Source organism: Bactrocera neohumeralis, chromosome 5, assembly GCF_024586455.1.
Source record: "Bactrocera neohumeralis isolate Rockhampton chromosome 5, APGP_CSIRO_Bneo_wtdbg2-racon-allhic-juicebox.fasta_v2, whole genome shotgun sequence".
Classification (NCBI taxonomy): domain Eukaryota; kingdom Metazoa; phylum Arthropoda; class Insecta; order Diptera; family Tephritidae; genus Bactrocera; species Bactrocera neohumeralis.
The window spans coordinates 75297378-75313843 of record NC_065922.1 but is presented as its reverse complement, the minus strand read 5'-3'; the positions used below and the strand labels follow the sequence as shown (position 1 = coordinate 75313843).

Below are 16466 nucleotides of genomic sequence, written 5' to 3'. Positions count from 1 at the left end.
TGCGCGGTGCTGTTGAATGGGAATTTGGACGAAATATATGTACATATTAGACACATATGGACAAGATATACATGAACCTGATCAACCGACAATAACAGCAATAAAAGCAATGTCTTGAAATTGTTGTAGTTGCAGGGCCGCATTCCTCTCCTTGGTATAGACTTGCGGTCACTGTTGTTGCTGTTGTCTTCCCCTTTGTGGTATTTGGTGTTGTTGTTTTCTGTTACTGCTGCTATCAATTATGCTTGTTTTTGTTGTCGCCGTCGCTATTTGTGGGTCTTTTAGCGCGCTTGTTTGTGGCACGTTCCCTTGCCGGCACCAACACCACCACCATTAACAGCTGGTCGGTCGAGCGCACAATGCAAGGAGTAGCAGCTAGTCGACAACAAATAAAACAATGGCTCCGCCACTAAGACCGTTGCAATAGAAAATTTACGCTTTCGTTAATGGAACCCCTCGTCTGCAGGCGCGCTGTCTTCAGCAACGTAATCATCCAGCCCAGAGCATGTATTCAGGATACTTGCCTTCTCGTAGTGGTGGTTTTCTTTCACCTTGTCTGTTGTTTAATTTCAAATTTGAAAAATACTCGCGCTCTCGGCAACGCGTACGTCTTACGTATGTTGGCTCTTTTTTCCTTTCAGCTCTTGCGCTCGTCGCAGCATATTTTTTGTTTTGCTTTTTTTTGTTATTTTCTGATGGCGGACTCAACATTCTTGCAAATGTTGTCGCAACTGGTTAACCAATGCATAGTATATACTGGTGGTTAGCTGTGTGGATCTTTGGTGTCTCGATCGTTTGCGGGTTTGGCCGATGATTCCTATCTTTCCAATCGTTTCAGTATGAGATTTTGATTTCATCGCTCTAAGCTACATATTTACATATGTATGTATGTACATAAGTACTTACGAGTGTTTGTGTTATCATATTCAGCGGTTTGTGACTCTCAGCGCGATTTTGCGTTCTTAGTCCATTGAGCGTGAATGCCTCAAACTAGTATTTCTTGTAGTTGCTTTGTATTTGACGATCTAAGCGTGTGTCGATTTTGTATACTCTTTCAAAATGCTTGCGGGTGCGCTGTTTACAAACGAAGTTACATTCTCTTAATGAAGTCGTCGTTGGAGCTTTTAGCGCCAACGAAAAATAATAGTTGTTTTACTCTAAATATGTGTGTGTTTACTCCTTTATTTTACATTCATAATTGTTCGACACAACGATGCCAAATACGAGCTTTATTCGATTACGTATCTTCCTATTATTCTTTACTGACGTAAAAACCGCTTAGGCGGTTATAGCCGAGTTAATAACAGCGCGCCAATGGTTTCTTCTTTTCGTAAGGTGGCGACAATTGGAGATTCCAAGCGAAGCCAGGTCCTTTTCCACCTGATCCCTCCAACGGAGTGGTGGTCTTCCTCTTCCTCTGCTTCCCCGGCGGGTACCGCGTCGAATGCTTTCAGAGCTGGAGTGTTTTCGTCCATTCGGGCGCCATGACCGCTATCTTTTAATTCGCTGAACTATATCAATAGCGTCGTATATCTCAAATAGCTCATCGTTCCATCGAATGCGATATTCGCCGTAGCCAAAGCGCAAATGACCATAAATCTTCCCCAGAACCTTTCTCTCGAAAACTCGCCGTTTTGTTTTTGTTCGTCGAGAGAAGACTATACTTCTTAATTGCCTACTTAGTCCGAAGTAGCAGCTGTTGGCAAGAGATATTCTGCGTTGGACTACGAGGCTGAAGTTGTTGGAACCAGCATCAACACCAATAACAACGATTACGGATCTACAGAAGTCAAAAATGGGGCGTCTTTCAATAATGAGGGCGGAAGAAGTATTTATGACATATCATGTAAGAAATCTATTCACAGATTCGACTGAGTTAGATTTTTATGGGCTTTACTATATCCATGTCGCCGTATATCTCATACAGTTCGTGGTTATATTTTCTTCGGTACTCAACACTCACGCTCAGTGCTTTCTCATCATGTTGTTGTTTAGGGCGAGAATGATAAAATTGCCTACTGATATCAAAGAAGCAACCGCTGCCAAGAGTTATTCAGAACTTGACATCCAGGCTTTGACTGTTGTTTCCGAGAAAGACGAGTTCGTCTATACGCCACTATACTAGAAAGTACTGCGCTGACGGCTCTGTTGTTGTTGTTTTTACGGATTTCTAAGCCCCGTTATAATGGTAAGGACAAGCTAATTTGTCGTCGACGTCATCCAACGGTAGGCCCAAGAAACGTGTTGTTTCGACAGGGTCGGGCCAAAGGAGTGTCAGATGAGTGAAGTTTGTGGGGCATGCAAATAAGTGGCCAGTGTCTCTCGCAACAACTCGAGCTTTGGTGATTGCAAGGATGATTTCTGCGAAAGCACCCCTGCAGGAACTGACGGCTTTGTAATTATGATCTATGACGGCAATGGTCCTGTTAGAATAGAAAATACCACTGCGGTCGAAATTGGTGGCGTGAATCACTTTGAAGAAGACGAACGAGAGTCAATCACGTTGTCTAAAACCTCGTCTGGTATAGAATGACTGGCAGAGAACTTTACCGATCTTGACGGAGGTGGTAATTGTGCTCAACGACTTTATGAATAATCGCATGAATTTCGCCTGTATATACACGAATTAGCCAATTAGGTTTTGAGATATCGATCTGAAATTTAGCTATCGTCCTTTTCTCCCCAAGAATCTGTTAATATGTCGGAACCATAAGATATAGCTGTCATTAGAATTGAACGATCAAAATAAACTCCTTGTATGGAAAACTTTATTAACGAGATATGTTCACGAAATTTGACGTAGATTATAGTCCAAGGCAACGCTAGAATCTCCGAACAAATTATTCAGATCGGAATACTATAGCATGTAACTGCCATACGCGATCAAAATCAAGTTCTTATATGAAAACTTTTTTATTTGTGAAGGATATTATATGTTAGCTTCAGTGTAGCTGAAGTATTCTTGTTTTTGTTTTTTATTTGAGACATAAAAGTGAAAAGGCAGGTCTTCTTCACCTTTAAAATAGAAGTAAACTTTATTTTTCAACACAATGTGACACCGTTTATTATATGTATGTATGTAATCTTATATATGTATATATTTTTTCCTTTCTAATTATATTTTAGTACTTTTTATACATATTTTTAGTAATGTTTTTATTTAAAATATTCTTTTATGGAAACTTCCCATTCTGTTTTTAGTGAAAATTCTTGCCTTCATTCATATTCCGCTTGTTTATTGTATTTTCATTATAAACTTGCATGTGTTTGTATATAATGCTTGATGTATACACACTTGCTGTATACATATACATATGTACGTGTACTACATATGTATGTATATGTAGCTAAGTATTTTTGTTAGCTAATAATAGTAGAATTGATATACATAGTTAGTTGATAATTATAAAAGAACATAAGATACACAATAACATTCTTAAATAATCAGAATTAATCAATCAAAGTGTACTTTTTTGTATCATAAAATTTCTTTCATATAATCATAGTAGTTGCACATAGTTATGGTTATGTATGTGTGTATGTATTTTGTAGGCTTTAAAATTTTCTGGCCACATTTTCCCTTTTAAGCCTGAATTATATAATTTTTTTGGTTAGATTCTTATGCCGAAATAAATTTGTTCAACTACTTATTTTCATAAACATTATTTGGGTAATTTGGAACCCGGAATTGCTAAAATAAACATTCATACTTTTGTCGAAGGGCACCTATTTCCACAGCGCACCTTATTAATAATAAAATGTTGGGGGGAAAAGATGTTAAGTAATGGAATAATTAAAACAACTGGAATATTAATGCAATATATTATTTAATGCCTTTTTACACTATATGCGTTTAACAGTCAAATTCATAATAAATAACTGCATATTGAGATTTTTTTTAATAACTCGAAACTTTTTTTAGATAGCAAATTGTATTTATTTAATTTAATAGTTTTTTTTACATTGTTAATTTCTGCTTTTAAACTTATTCTTGAAAAGATAACGTTTTAATTTTGTTTTTGCATAAATTCTTTTATATTGTTTTTTCTTTTTTATTATTATTTTTTATTTATTTTATATATATTTTTTATTTTATTTTTCTATTATTTATTTACTTTTTTCCGTTTAATTTTTTCTTTTCTTTTATTTAATATTACCGAATTAATTTCAAAAGAAAAATATTCTTTTATTTTGCATTTATTTGTTTCCCTACGACAGTTACGTGTGTTCAAAATTTATTTTAAGAGAAATATTTATAAAAATTTCATAACGTATTTTTACCAACATTTAAACAATCTTTTTAGAATTTAATTCAGTTGCTATGAATTTGACTATTAAACGCTTTGAAATCGTAATTTACCAAAGTTTAATAAAAATTATATGTAAATTACTTTATATATCCTTTGTTTACTTGTTTCTATTTTAATAATTATTTTTCTTCTATACCCTCTTATTTCATACTTTCCATGTTTACTTTAGTGTCGCTTTTACTTTTGGTATACATTTTTTTTTGTAATTTCACGAAATATTGCCGCAGTCCCAAAGTACTTTTTTTTTTTGTAATTTCTCATGTTTCATATAGGTTATTTGCTGGGACAATAGTAATTCACTTAGTAATTTTTGTTTAGGGTAAAGCGAAGGGGTTTGTATCTAGGCCATCTAGTTAGCAGCAGCAACAGCAGTTGTATTTTGTTTTTGTTGTTCATTTCGTGTTTTTATTAAATAAAAATTTCAAATTAAGGATGTTAACTTAAAGATAATTGGTTAAGTGACAATAACCGCTCAACAGCAGCATTTATGTCGCCAAAAGTAGCAATTAGCGCTGCAAAAAATTAAAAAAAAAAAAAAATTAATTAGACATATAAGTATATAGAAAAAAGTATTTGTAACATAAACTACTTAATTTCTTAACTCACCTTGCAAGTTGGCCTCCCGATTGGCGAAACCCATAGCCGCCAGTTGCTCCAGTTGTGACTGATAGCGCACCTCAGGCGGCTGCGTGTTGTCAGCCTGCATGCCTACGCCGTTCAACATGCGTGATACAAAGTCGTTGAAGAGTTGAGCATTCGGTCCGCCGCCAGGTGCCGTAGCGGGACGATTGGTATCGCCACCGCCGCTCGTGGTGTTTGTAGTTGAGGTTGTTGTACCGGTGGAACTTTCTGTATTGCCAGGTGCTGGTGGTGGTATACCTAAAGAACCGACCAGACCGGGCGCCGCCGAACGTAATTGCTCCATGCCTTGCTGTATTTGCATAATTGCATTTAATGCTTCGGGATTGGTCAACATATTCTGTACTTCGGGATTTTGCATTTGATTAAGGAACTGCGGCATCATTTGACGCACCTGATCTTGCAGTTGTGGATTATTAGCCATTAGGGGGCTGGTGCTGAGCAGACGTGAAGCCATATCTGGATCCTGTGCCATTGCGTCCATCATGGAGCGCGTATAAGGTGCATTTAACAGATTTTGCATTAACGATGGATTTTCAGACATTTGTTGCATAAGACTCTGCATGGCGGGCGTGTTGAGCACGCCGCGTGGCGGCAGATCTGGATTGGCACCAGACGCAGCACCACCACTACCAGACGTACCACTAGTATTACCGGTACCGCCCCACGGATTTGGTAGTGGTTGACGATTCTCCGTGCCTTGCTGCGGATTTATGCCGCCTAAAAGTCAAATTGAAAAATATTAGCATAAAATGTGTGAATGTCAAGTGATTTTGTCAATGATTACACATACCGCCAGAACTGTCCATTAGACCGGAAAATGGATTGCGTGTGAAAGAATCGCTTGCTGCATTCAACATGGGCTCTTGTATATCGCGGTAAATACGTTGAAGCGCATTGTAACCGCCAGGCACCGATTCCAAATTCGACATTGCACGGTCATGCGAACGCATCAACTCTTGCAACATAGATGGATTGCGTGCTAACTCCATAGTTTGACGAAGCAATTCTGGATTATTTAGCATATGCGATATTTCAGGATTGCGCTGCATTAAGTCCTGCATTTGCGGGTTCGAGGTGAAAAGAGTGCGCATTATCTCTGGATTATTCATCATTTGTTGTACTAGTGGGTTATCAAGTACTGAGCGTAACATGTCACCGTTGTTTAACAATTCACTTTGCATGCGAGCTTGCAAATCCATAAAAGACCCAGTGCCTGCGCCCAATGCTTCCATACCAGCCAATCCACCTAGTTGGTTAAGACCAAACGGTGTTTGACGTACATCAGCGGCTGGACGAGCGGCAGGTTCTGCTGCCCTTGTAGGTGCTTTGATGACCAAATGAACTGTTAGACCGTCTTTAATGTTGTGAGTCTTTAATGTATCGGTGTCTTTCATAATTTTGCCAGCAAAAATTAGTACCAGCTGTTCGGGTTCAGAGTCGAATTTCTGCGCCACAAGTTGTTTGAACTAAAAAAATATTTTTATGATGATTATTGCGCCATAGAAATTAATCATTACTATCGATTATACACGTCATAGATATTAACAGTTTGTTTTTATAATAAACCCGACTATTAACTACATTTGGGATTTCGCACCACGGCAACGGCTGGTACTGAACGGACACTTAATCAGCAACCAATATTAGAAACAAAAAGCAAGCAAATATAACGATGAAAATTAAAATCAAAACAAAATTATGTATGCGGTTGCGCCACCTCGTCTACAACTACATTGTTTTGAGTGGTGCAATCATCAATTTCACAAAATTTGTGCATTCTGACAATATGCCACATCTTTGCGCCAATCACCTGCCAACACGCAAACAAAAGCGACGAGAACATGTACTCATGTAATGCAATAAAACTCAATAAGTGTCACATGAGAGTTACATGCAGGTATAACGGCTGGCTTTCGAGAAGTCAGCTAAAAAAATATTTAGCTTAAATGTAAGCTCAAAGTACACTCACGTCCTTAATTCCAGAATCTTCATCCACCTCGATTGTTTTCTTCTCCTTCGGTGTTTTAACGTTGACAACGATACGCTTGCTATTACCTCCTTCTGCCATTTTTGTTTAGTTTTTGAAAGGTTTTGTAATGAATTTTTTTCTCAATTTACTTCGATATTAGTTTTAACAAATTTCGAGTTTTTTATTTAGCAAAAATGCTGCAAGAATTTTCATAGATTGAAAAATTTTGTCAATTAAAAACTAATTCGTCACTTTCGTATAACACACACACGGAATGAAAAAAATTAACGAAACAGAGTCGTATTTCGTTTGACGATGCCTACCCGATTGGAAAACGTAGAGTTGTATTGGCCAATCAAGTGTTGTAAAATATGCAAAAAAAAATATATATTTTTATATATTTAAAAATTGTTTAAACTAAATATTTATAAAAGTTTATTAAGTTATATTTAATTTTTTTATTGCAACTTTTAAAACAAACACATAAATACACCCATACAGCTTGTTGATGTTAAGAAAATGTACGTTGAAATATTTTAATAACCTGTTAGATAAAAAAAAAATAATTTTTGTTTGGTTTTAATAGTAAACTAAAAAAAATGTTATAAATATTCATTAAATAACAAATAACATCTCAAAGTGATATTTATCAAATATTTCACCGATACTAAATGAGTAATCGATAACTGAATGTCAATTGCAAATATTCCGTCACTTTTCCCTGAACATACCCGTCTATTGACAGTAATTTATTTACAACAATGTGTTAAGCGGTATATTTTATTCTCGCACGTGTGCTTTAGGAATTTTTTGTTAAAGTAACATTTTGGCGAATAGTATTTGTTATTCCTCAATTTAATGGGTTCCACCCGTTTCTTTGTGGCTAATTTGCCACCTAATGCAACTGAGAAAGAACTCAATGAAGTTTTTCAGGATTACGGCATAGTTGAACGCGTTGAATTGAAAACCAAGGAGAACCCATTTGAACCAGAGAACGTGAAAGTGTTAGCGTTTGTAACGCTACAAATTCATCCCAATGATGTAAACAATTGTATGGACTCTCATGAACATTATCTCTAAATAATTTAATTACTTTAAAATTTCGATTGCAGGTGTTGATGCGCTTAATTGGGTAAAAATTCAAGGGGCTAAAATCAAAGTTTCCGTGGCAAAGGAATCGTTTTTGGAACGACTAAAACGTGAACGCGAAGAAGCTGAAAAAGACAAAACAGCTGAAACAAAAGTCACTTGGAATGAAGAGCAAACAGAAGCTGTGTTGCCGCGCAGCGCTGAGAATACGCGCAAAAAATTTACGGAGGAAGATTTGACGGCGTTGGAAAATGACGACGAAATCGCAGCAGACTTGTTAATAAGCAAAAAGCGTGCAGCTACGTCATTGTACAATGGAAAGGTAAGAAATACAAATATACTAGGATTGAATATTAATGCGTTATGTATTCTCTAGATTGTAATACAAAACTACGATACGGCGCCGTTACATATCATCGAGGGAGTGAAAAAGAAAAAAAAGAAGCCGGATGGAACGGAAACTATTTCGGAACAGAAGCGTAAGGAATCGCAAAATAAAATGACAAAGCAATACAAAGAAAAGAAATCCGTCATACAGCAGGCGCTTTCCGGCATGGTATTGAATAAACACATTTTGTTTGCCAAATTGAATTAACAAATCCAATAATTACAGGATGCACCTAAATTAAATAAAATCAAATTTAGCGATGCCGAGGAGGAGGATGAGTCAACAAGTCCGAATGATTTAAAACTTAAATCCAAAACAAACATTTTTGGCTCTGATGGAGAAGATGATAATGAAGCTGGTGAACAGCTTCAACTAAAACCAGAACTTTTTGGTAAAAAAGGCGCTAAGCTCATAGAATTGCAAAGCAAACAAAGTCTAGATCCACGTTTCCGCATTGATGCCAAATTTGTCGAAGATGATGAAGAAGAAGATCAGCAACAATCGGATACAGGTGCCCGAACTGGGAAAACTAATAACAAAGCAAGCGGCGAAGTAAACGAGCGTAGTTGGCAAATGGGCATATTGGAACAGGTTGTGGGCACCAAAATCGACACCACCGACAATGCGCAAAAAGCTGCGCGTAAGAAGCGCATGCTGCGCTATGATCCATCCAAAGAAGAGCATCAAAAACTGCTACGCACCAGCAACAAAGAAACACAACCAGCGCCCGACGCAGAAGCACAAACAACGGCGGGTAAGAAGAAACAAAAGAAAAAACAAGCAGAAAGTGAAGAGACCACTGTTGCCGATGCAGGACCAGAAGTCTCAAAAGAGGTTTTCTACGTGGTCACCGATACGCTGGCAGAATCGCTCAAAACGCGCGGTGATGGTTTCAGCTTGCTGAATATGTTCGGCAGCGCAGAGGTGCAAGACAAGCGTGCTGGTGAGCTGAAAAAAGTATCCGATGCGAAGATATTAGTGAATAAACTGGACAAGAATGCGTTAAATCCTTTCAAATATGACTCCTCATCAGAAGAAGAAGGTGAAAACGAGCCACCGAAGCAAACTACGACAGACGGCGGCGCGCAAAAGAAGTCTAAGCAGCAAAATAAAATTTTGTTGGAAAGCTTCTTCATACCCAGAAACGATGCGCGATTGAAAGGTAAAGCACGTAAATTTATTTGTAAACAATATTTCAATAGCATAACGCTTTTTCTTTTGTAGAAGGCGCTAAATTTTTCCACTATGAGAAGAAGGACGCAGCAGAGGAGGACTATGAAGCTGTGCGCAATCGTTTGAAACTTTTAATTAGAAGTAAAATTAATAAAACTAAGAAAAATTTGGTTGCCAATAGTGGCGTTGGTGGGGTGGGTCGCAAAAGACGAATAAAAGGACGCCATTGAATTGGCAACATTTGAAAAAATTGCGTACTTTTATTTCATATTAGCTACATGCATGCACGTTGTTAATTTCGTTGACGCGCGCGTTCTCTGCCAGCGTCAGCGCAAAATTTCATTTGTCACCTGCACGCAAATGTACTAGGCGCCCATAACCGTGCAGAAGGTGGCTGGCAAATTTGCTTAGCCGTGTCGCGAACCATCTACTATGAGTGCGGCCACCAACCATTACTGCAGCCACGACAACAACCATTTAGCGATGGGTCACACTATTATCGCAGCAATTTGCCAAACCGTGGCAATTATTGCGGCGGCAATATATTGCTGCTATTCGGCAATACGCAGTGCAAAATGCTTATCTTTTAGTGGTGGAATTTGTTTTAATAATTTATTTGGCATTGTTTTTAATTCTTTTAAGGAATTTGACATTATTTTCCAATTCTTTTAATGAATTTAAATAATTATAATGAAGATAGCTGTGTATTGATCTAAAATAATGAAAAAATGTAATTTTCTTATTTTTCTTTTTGCAAATTTGTATATGCACGCATATCTTCTATGGCATGTAATTAATTAAAAAAAAATTGAATTATACAAAGAGCGTTGTCATAATTTTACAGCATGAAAAATTTCTTTAAAATTTTGCAAAGAAAAAATTTCAAATATGTATACATATTTGCTATGAAATTTGCGCGCAATAGTTTAAGAAGTTTCACTTCTCACTCTTATTGTGAATTTAAATTTTATGCAGCTAAATGCGTATTACAATGTGACATTTTCTTATTTTTATCAATGCATACACTTATTTCGTATTTTAATAAAATACAATGGCACATAAGTTACAAATTGTAGCAAAATAATATGAGTATTTAAAAGTTTCCGCTCATCCAAGATATTAAAATAGTTAAGTAAATTTTTGGCAACATTTCAAATAAATTGAAATAGCAGCCTATACTTACGACTACACTTATAAAATAATTAAGCACAAAATTCTGTATATAAATATGTGTACGTGTGTGTAAGTCTACATGGAAATATTTAAATAGTAAAAACTTGCCCTTACTGAGTATTACACTAAATTAGTTACAACAAAAAATATTTAATTAAGAAAAAAATAAATTAGAAAAATAAAAATCTCATCGCATTTGTTCTTTGGCTCCGCTAGCGCTTTGGGCTTGCTCCTTTTGGCTTGACTTACTTAAATCTATTTCGCTTACTCCGCTAAATGACTGGTTTTGTTTGGTGTTGCTGTTAAGGCACATAATTTCGCTGAGGTCGCCAAAGCGCCTCACTACTTGCTTTCCGCTGGCTTTCTGCCCGCCAGCGTCTCAATGGCCACTACTGTGCGCTCAAATAAGGCTAGCAGACGCTCTTCGCGCGCGTCCATGCGCCGCAGCAGTTCCTCGTCGCGCTTCTCGCGCCGTTTTAAGTACTCGATCAGTTCGTAGTTTGTGCTGTCACCGCCATCGGTGGATGTAGAGAGTTTGCGCTTGCTTTTCGCAGACCCGCCAATGCCATCACCGCCGATAACGCTGCTGCAATCGGAAATGTTATCGGTGTCGACTATGACGTCCGGGTGCAGGATGTTGTGGTCGATGCTGTGAGGATAGTAGTTTTGGGAACTGAAAGGTAGTGAATTAGTATTTTTCGTTAATGAAAAATAAAAATTCGATAAATATTATAAAATAAATAGCTAATGGTTTTAGGAATTAAAAGGTAGTTAAATATGAATATGAAAAAACTGTAATTACCGATAATTTGTACAATCAATGATTATTGATAATTTTATAAACTATATTTATCGATAATTGATATTTTTAAATCAATATTTATCGATAAATTGTATAATAAATAATTATCGAAAATTTTACAATCGATAAATTGTCTGGTAATTAAAAATATTTATCGATATTTTTACAATCGATAATTATCGGCAATTTGTATGCTGGTATACATACATATATACATACATATGTAATATATGTACATATATTTATTTAATTTGGCAAACAAGTTTAGATTTTTGGATTAACAATTATTTGTGTATGCCGAATATCGATAACAATTATACAAACATATACATATCTCGACTATACATAAGCCATAGAAGAAATATTTTTAAAATTAATTAATCTAAGATAACAAACCGTTATATGTATATCGTATTATTTCATATTAGCAAATAAAGATATCGATTATTGTTAAACATATTAATCGCATAATTGATATCGATATCTTTTAAAGCGTGAATATCTCAGCCGCGGATTTAAATGCAGGAGCATTAATAAGATCGACTGAAACGTGACTCAAATACCGATTACAATTTGCATGGAATGTGTTTTTTGATATAAATCGTTAAAAATAGATTAATTTCAATATTTCATCTGGTTTCGATATAAGCTTTAGAAAAGTGGTTAGTGGTTGAAGAGTTTTATTTCTACAGATAAGATTAATCGATTGGTACGATATTCAAATAACGATAATTTTATGGAGTGAGGTTTTTGAGATAAAGCTTTTAAAATGAGTTTTGGAATAGAGGTATTCGTTTTATTCCCTTAAATTAATAAATATAGCTTGATGCATAGAAGTATGAGAGATATCGATCAGTAAAATAATGTTATCGATTTTTCGTTTTTAGATTAAGATAAAGGTTCTTTAATAAACGTTTAGTGCTTACCCATTGTAATTCGTCTGCATTAATTGTATATCATCTGGGTTGAATTCCCCGTCGGACATAGGCTCAGACCTACAAATAAACGAACAATTCAAGAAATATTCACATTTCCAATAAAAAGGTTTAACTCACTTCATGGAGATATTGTTTTCGCCATTGGTCAAAGCCATTGGCCCACCGCCATTGCATTCCTTATCGAAGTGCGGTCGCAGCACATCCTTAATGCCATTGGTGGTATGTGGCGTCAGCAAGCTGTTCACACCGCCCACACCGCCCACACCCACACCACCACCACCTGTTGCACCCCCAACGCCATTGGGTATCTCCGCACCACCATTCAAGGGCAGCGCGCCATTTAACTCGGGCGCATGTGGTGCCGCGCTGCAATTCCCGTTCTCCATGCTAACAACACTCTCGTTAGCCGCACTTTCGCGAATTTCCTGCTCCTTCTGCATGACCGCATTCATTGCTACCGCCGCCGCCGCAGCTGCTGCAGCCGCTGCTGCGCTTGCGCCACCGGGCAAATGCATAGGCGGACCATCGTCATATAGACCCATACCACCGCCCAAACCGTCGCCCAGCTGCGCTTCCACAAAGTGGTTGGGCAGAAAGCGTTCCATTTTGCTGTTGTTGCTGCTGGAATCAGTGGAGAGGCTTTGCAGGAGACTATGTTGCATGACCGCAGCCGCTTCTTTACCCAAATACGCCACACCCAGCTCAGCAGCCTGACGCCGGCGCTGATAGTAGGACAGTTCTTTGTGACTCTTCGCTATCAAAGCCAAGCGTTTGCCATTCGCCGAACCCCAGCACTCGCCGCGCTGCTCCTCGATCTCTTTGAAAAGAAACATGTAAGGCCAATTGCGACGCACATGGCGTTCGGGATTCTTCTTCAGTTGTGTGTAGATCTTTTTCAAATTCTCATAACGATTGCAGCACTGTTTGGCGGAGCGTTTGCGCGCACTAAAGCGATTCAGCACTTCGGCGACCATTTCCCAAACGCTGGCGTGATTCTTGCGATTCGATTGGAAGGCGCTTTGTATGCGCTCCGATTTGACGATATTCAGCAGCGCGATCGATTCCGGCACATTGAAGTAGCTTTCGGGAGTGCGCGGCGCGCGATGATGGTGGTAGCTGCTGCCATTGCTGTTGCTGCTGCTGTTGTGGGTGTGGTTACTGTTGGCATTACCGTTCCCATTACCATTGCCATTGCTAAGAGGTGTCGAAGGCGGTTTGGTATCCTGAAAGAATAAAAAATCAGTAAAAAAATTAGTAAGTTTTGCAGGGAGAATTATAGAGATAGTGTGTCCTACGTAAAAAGTGCAAATAGAGCTATCTAGAACGAGGTGCTCAAGAGTTTCCAGCTCCTTGTCAGAAAAGCGGCAGTTTGTACAAGAGGCTATACCCAGGTTAAACAGTTTTCGCAGTCACATGTTTGGAGCGAATCGGCCTCCCAGGAACATCAGGAGAACATTTCTTCAACGCGTCGACGAAGTCGACAAAAACACCAAACCCCATTTCGGAGATAACCAATATCCGATAGGCACTGAAACGCCGTTCACAGTGGAGCTGTTCACACCTTCATTGACTCCCTTCGAGAGAAAGGTGAGAGTGGTGTACTTGGAGTCAAAACACCATCCATCGCAGAAAAAGAGCTCGAGTTGCCGCGTGAAATAAGAGTGACCCTAGCGCAGCTTCGTTCTGGGTGCTGTAGGAAGTTAAACTCCTACTTATCCAGAATTGACCCCGACATACAAAACTTATGTCTTGCAGGCAATGAGTCCCCGCATGACACTGATCACCTCTTTGCATGCCCAATGACACCAACTCACTTAAAAACTCTCTCCTTGTGGTCCGCCCTACCTTTCCTTGGCCGAACCTTAAGTGAATTCGACGACAGCTAATACATTACTCCCCCAAACAGGGTTTAGATTACAATGCTTCCTCCTAGAAAAAAACCTATATACAAATATACATATGTAAATATTTCCCATATTCGTCCACCTCACTCTCGATGAGTCAAGACCGCTGCTGGCTTGGCCATTTCGATACATAGCACCATATTCTATTCATATTCTATTTTATGGCAGTTAAAGTGAATAGAACACAATTTTGAGCAGCTAAAAATGAGTAATGTTATTTTTATACACAACATTTACATACATATGTATGTACCTATGCACATGTGTATGTAAGTATGTATGTATATGTAGACGTGTCCATTATACGATTGCAATTGTAATAGCTGTATCTTCATTCGTTTACCAAGAAGATGAGTCAAGCGAAAGATTTAAAAGAAAAATCGTTCAAGAAGATTTCGCGCAACGCTGCGCGGAAAAGCGCATGAGCAGAGAAAATAAGAAAGCTTTATGGCAATCGCATGAAATGAAATTACAACGGTAAACAAAAAGTGAACGCGTTTATGGAATCGTTGAATCGCTTGCGATCGACAAGGTGCGCACTATTCAAAGCGCCGCCGACCGTAATATACATTTATGCACATATGTATGTATGTATCTACTTGTGGTATATGTACATACAGATATGGGTACGGATGAAGAATGTCCATATGTGGCGGAAATAAATCCGGTACCGTTCTGATTACATAGACCAGACTATCTTGGACGAACGAACTTTGGTGATTCGTTTAGCAGCTTTTTGCACCAGTAGGCTAACTTTTAATATTCGTAGACGCGACTGATGGGTTTTCTCTGTACTAATGTTAAGTTACGAGTTTTTGAGAGAAAGGTTCTGCGGAAAATTTATGGTTCTTTGCGCGTTGGCCACGGCGAATAGCGCATTCGATGGAACGATGAGCTGTATGAGATATAGGGCAACATTGACATACTTCAGCGAATGAAGAGACATCGGCGGCGTTGGCTAGGTTATGTCGTAAGTATGGTCAAAAAAACTCCAGCTCTGAAGGTAATTGACGCAATATCCGCCAGGGTAAGCAGAGGAAGAGAAAGATCTCCACTCCGTTAGAAAGACCAGGTGGAGAAGGACCTGGCTTCGCTTGGAATTTCCAATTGGCGTCACGTTACGAAAAGAAGAAACGACTGGCGCGCTTAACTCAGGTATAATCGCGTAAGGAGTGTCTATGACAGTAAATAAGAAGAATATCGGTCTTATGTACATACGTTTTGTAAATACATACATATATACGCTAGTCGGAAAGGGCGAAGCTTCTAAGCAGTGGGTCAGCTTACGAAAGATGAATAGTGCTCCGAAAGTGTTTCAGATGAAAATGGGCGTGTTAGCAAGCCTTCGAGGCATTTAAAATCAGTGCCCTTGGGAAGACTCGACTGTCCGGATTTCTCTGTACTGAAGTATATAGGTTAGTAAGATTGATTTAGTCCTTGAGTAGCGCTAGGTTGCAGATTTTAAGCAAATTGGTTAGATTACGAAGACTATGGGTGAAATTTAACACATTTAACCTTTCGGCTTTGAACTGTCACCAACCAACAACCATTGCCAGACGAAATATGTCCCACTTCTAAAAAGATTCCTAAAGACTGTAATCATTTTTTAAAATACCGAGACGTACATACATACATACATACATATATGAGAATCGTCCTAACCCCATCGAAATAGGAGTTTTTTTTAATCTACCATTAGATGAATAAGAAAGTTATAGACCAAATATTTCAGCTCTTAGCAGTTTTAAGTGCCCTAGAACTGTACGTCCTTACTTTATAGTTTTTAGAAATTTTCGAGTAATCTTAATCAACAAAATGCTATATTTACTCGTTTGATAGATTTTTCCTTGCCGGCTTTTTTTAAACACTTTTAAAAGTTATGTATATGCTCATAGATTTAGAACTGAGGTTATATGTATATGTATGTATGCATATTTCCATATGTATTATTCATGTTTACGTGACTGATCTTTCTTTAACCTGCATACATAGTATCCACAGATTCTCCCTCTCCCAATCGTAATACAGTTAAATTTATTGAGGTTTTTAAGTGCAGAAGACACTTGAGTTGGAATGTC

General features: G+C 38.0%; 3 protein-coding genes across 5 annotated transcripts in view; 1 reads left to right on the top strand and 2 right to left on the bottom strand.

The window, feature by feature from the left end:
- Nucleotides 1-3215: 3215 nt before the first annotated feature.
- Nucleotides 3216-7207, bottom strand: LOC126758484 (ubiquilin-1). The gene is made up of 4 exons (XM_050472755.1): nt 6922-7207; nt 5743-6418; nt 4917-5669; nt 3216-4822 (listed from the first exon to the last, which is right to left on the bottom strand). The coding sequence occupies exons 1-4, from the start codon at nt 7018-7020 to the stop codon at nt 4746-4748; spliced, it is 1605 nt and encodes a 534-aa protein (XP_050328712.1). The 5' UTR covers nt 7021-7207; the 3' UTR covers nt 3216-4745.
- Nucleotides 7208-7618: 411 nt separating this feature from the next.
- LOC126758482 (probable RNA-binding protein CG14230) lies at nt 7619-10237 on the top strand. The gene is made up of 5 exons (XM_050472753.1): nt 7619-7972; nt 8034-8332; nt 8387-8566; nt 8624-9560; nt 9623-10237. The coding sequence occupies exons 1-5, from the start codon at nt 7780-7782 to the stop codon at nt 9799-9801; spliced, it is 1788 nt and encodes a 595-aa protein (XP_050328710.1). The 5' UTR covers nt 7619-7779; the 3' UTR covers nt 9802-10237.
- A 244-nt stretch (nt 10238-10481) lies between these two features.
- The window catches only part of LOC126758485 (uncharacterized), a 54948-nt gene continuing 48963 nt past the window's right edge, over nt 10482-16466 (bottom strand). For all 3 annotated transcript variants that reach the window (XM_050472756.1, XM_050472758.1, XM_050472759.1), the window contains 3 exons: nt 12602-13707; nt 12473-12541; nt 10482-11417 (listed from right to left, as the gene is read on the bottom strand). In XM_050472756.1, the coding sequence (XP_050328713.1) occupies nt 11087-11417; nt 12473-12541; nt 12602-13707 (1506 nt within the window). In that variant the 3' untranslated portion in view covers nt 10482-11086. The remainder of the gene's footprint in view (nt 11418-12472; nt 12542-12601; nt 13708-16466) is intronic.

Coding starts and splice junctions, on each gene's coding strand:
- LOC126758484 (XM_050472755.1), bottom strand. CDS start 7,020: ATGGCAGAAGGAGGTAATAGCAAGCGTATCGTTGTCAACGTTAAAACA. Junction 6,419..6,921: donor AAGATTCTGGAATTAAGGAC/GTGAGTGTACTT, acceptor ATATTTTTTTAG/TTCAAACAACTTGTGGCGCA. Junction 5,670..5,742: donor TCTAATGGACAGTTCTGGCG/GTATGTGTAATC, acceptor TTTGACTTTTAG/GCGGCATAAATCCGCAGCAA.
- LOC126758482 (XM_050472753.1), top strand. CDS start 7,780: ATGGGTTCCACCCGTTTCTTTGTGGCTAATTTGCCACCTAATGCAACT. Junction 7,973..8,033: donor TCCCAATGATGTAAACAATT/GTATGGACTCTC, acceptor TTTCGATTGCAG/GTGTTGATGCGCTTAATTGG. Junction 9,561..9,622: donor AAACGATGCGCGATTGAAAG/GTAAAGCACGTA, acceptor TTTCTTTTGTAG/AAGGCGCTAAATTTTTCCAC.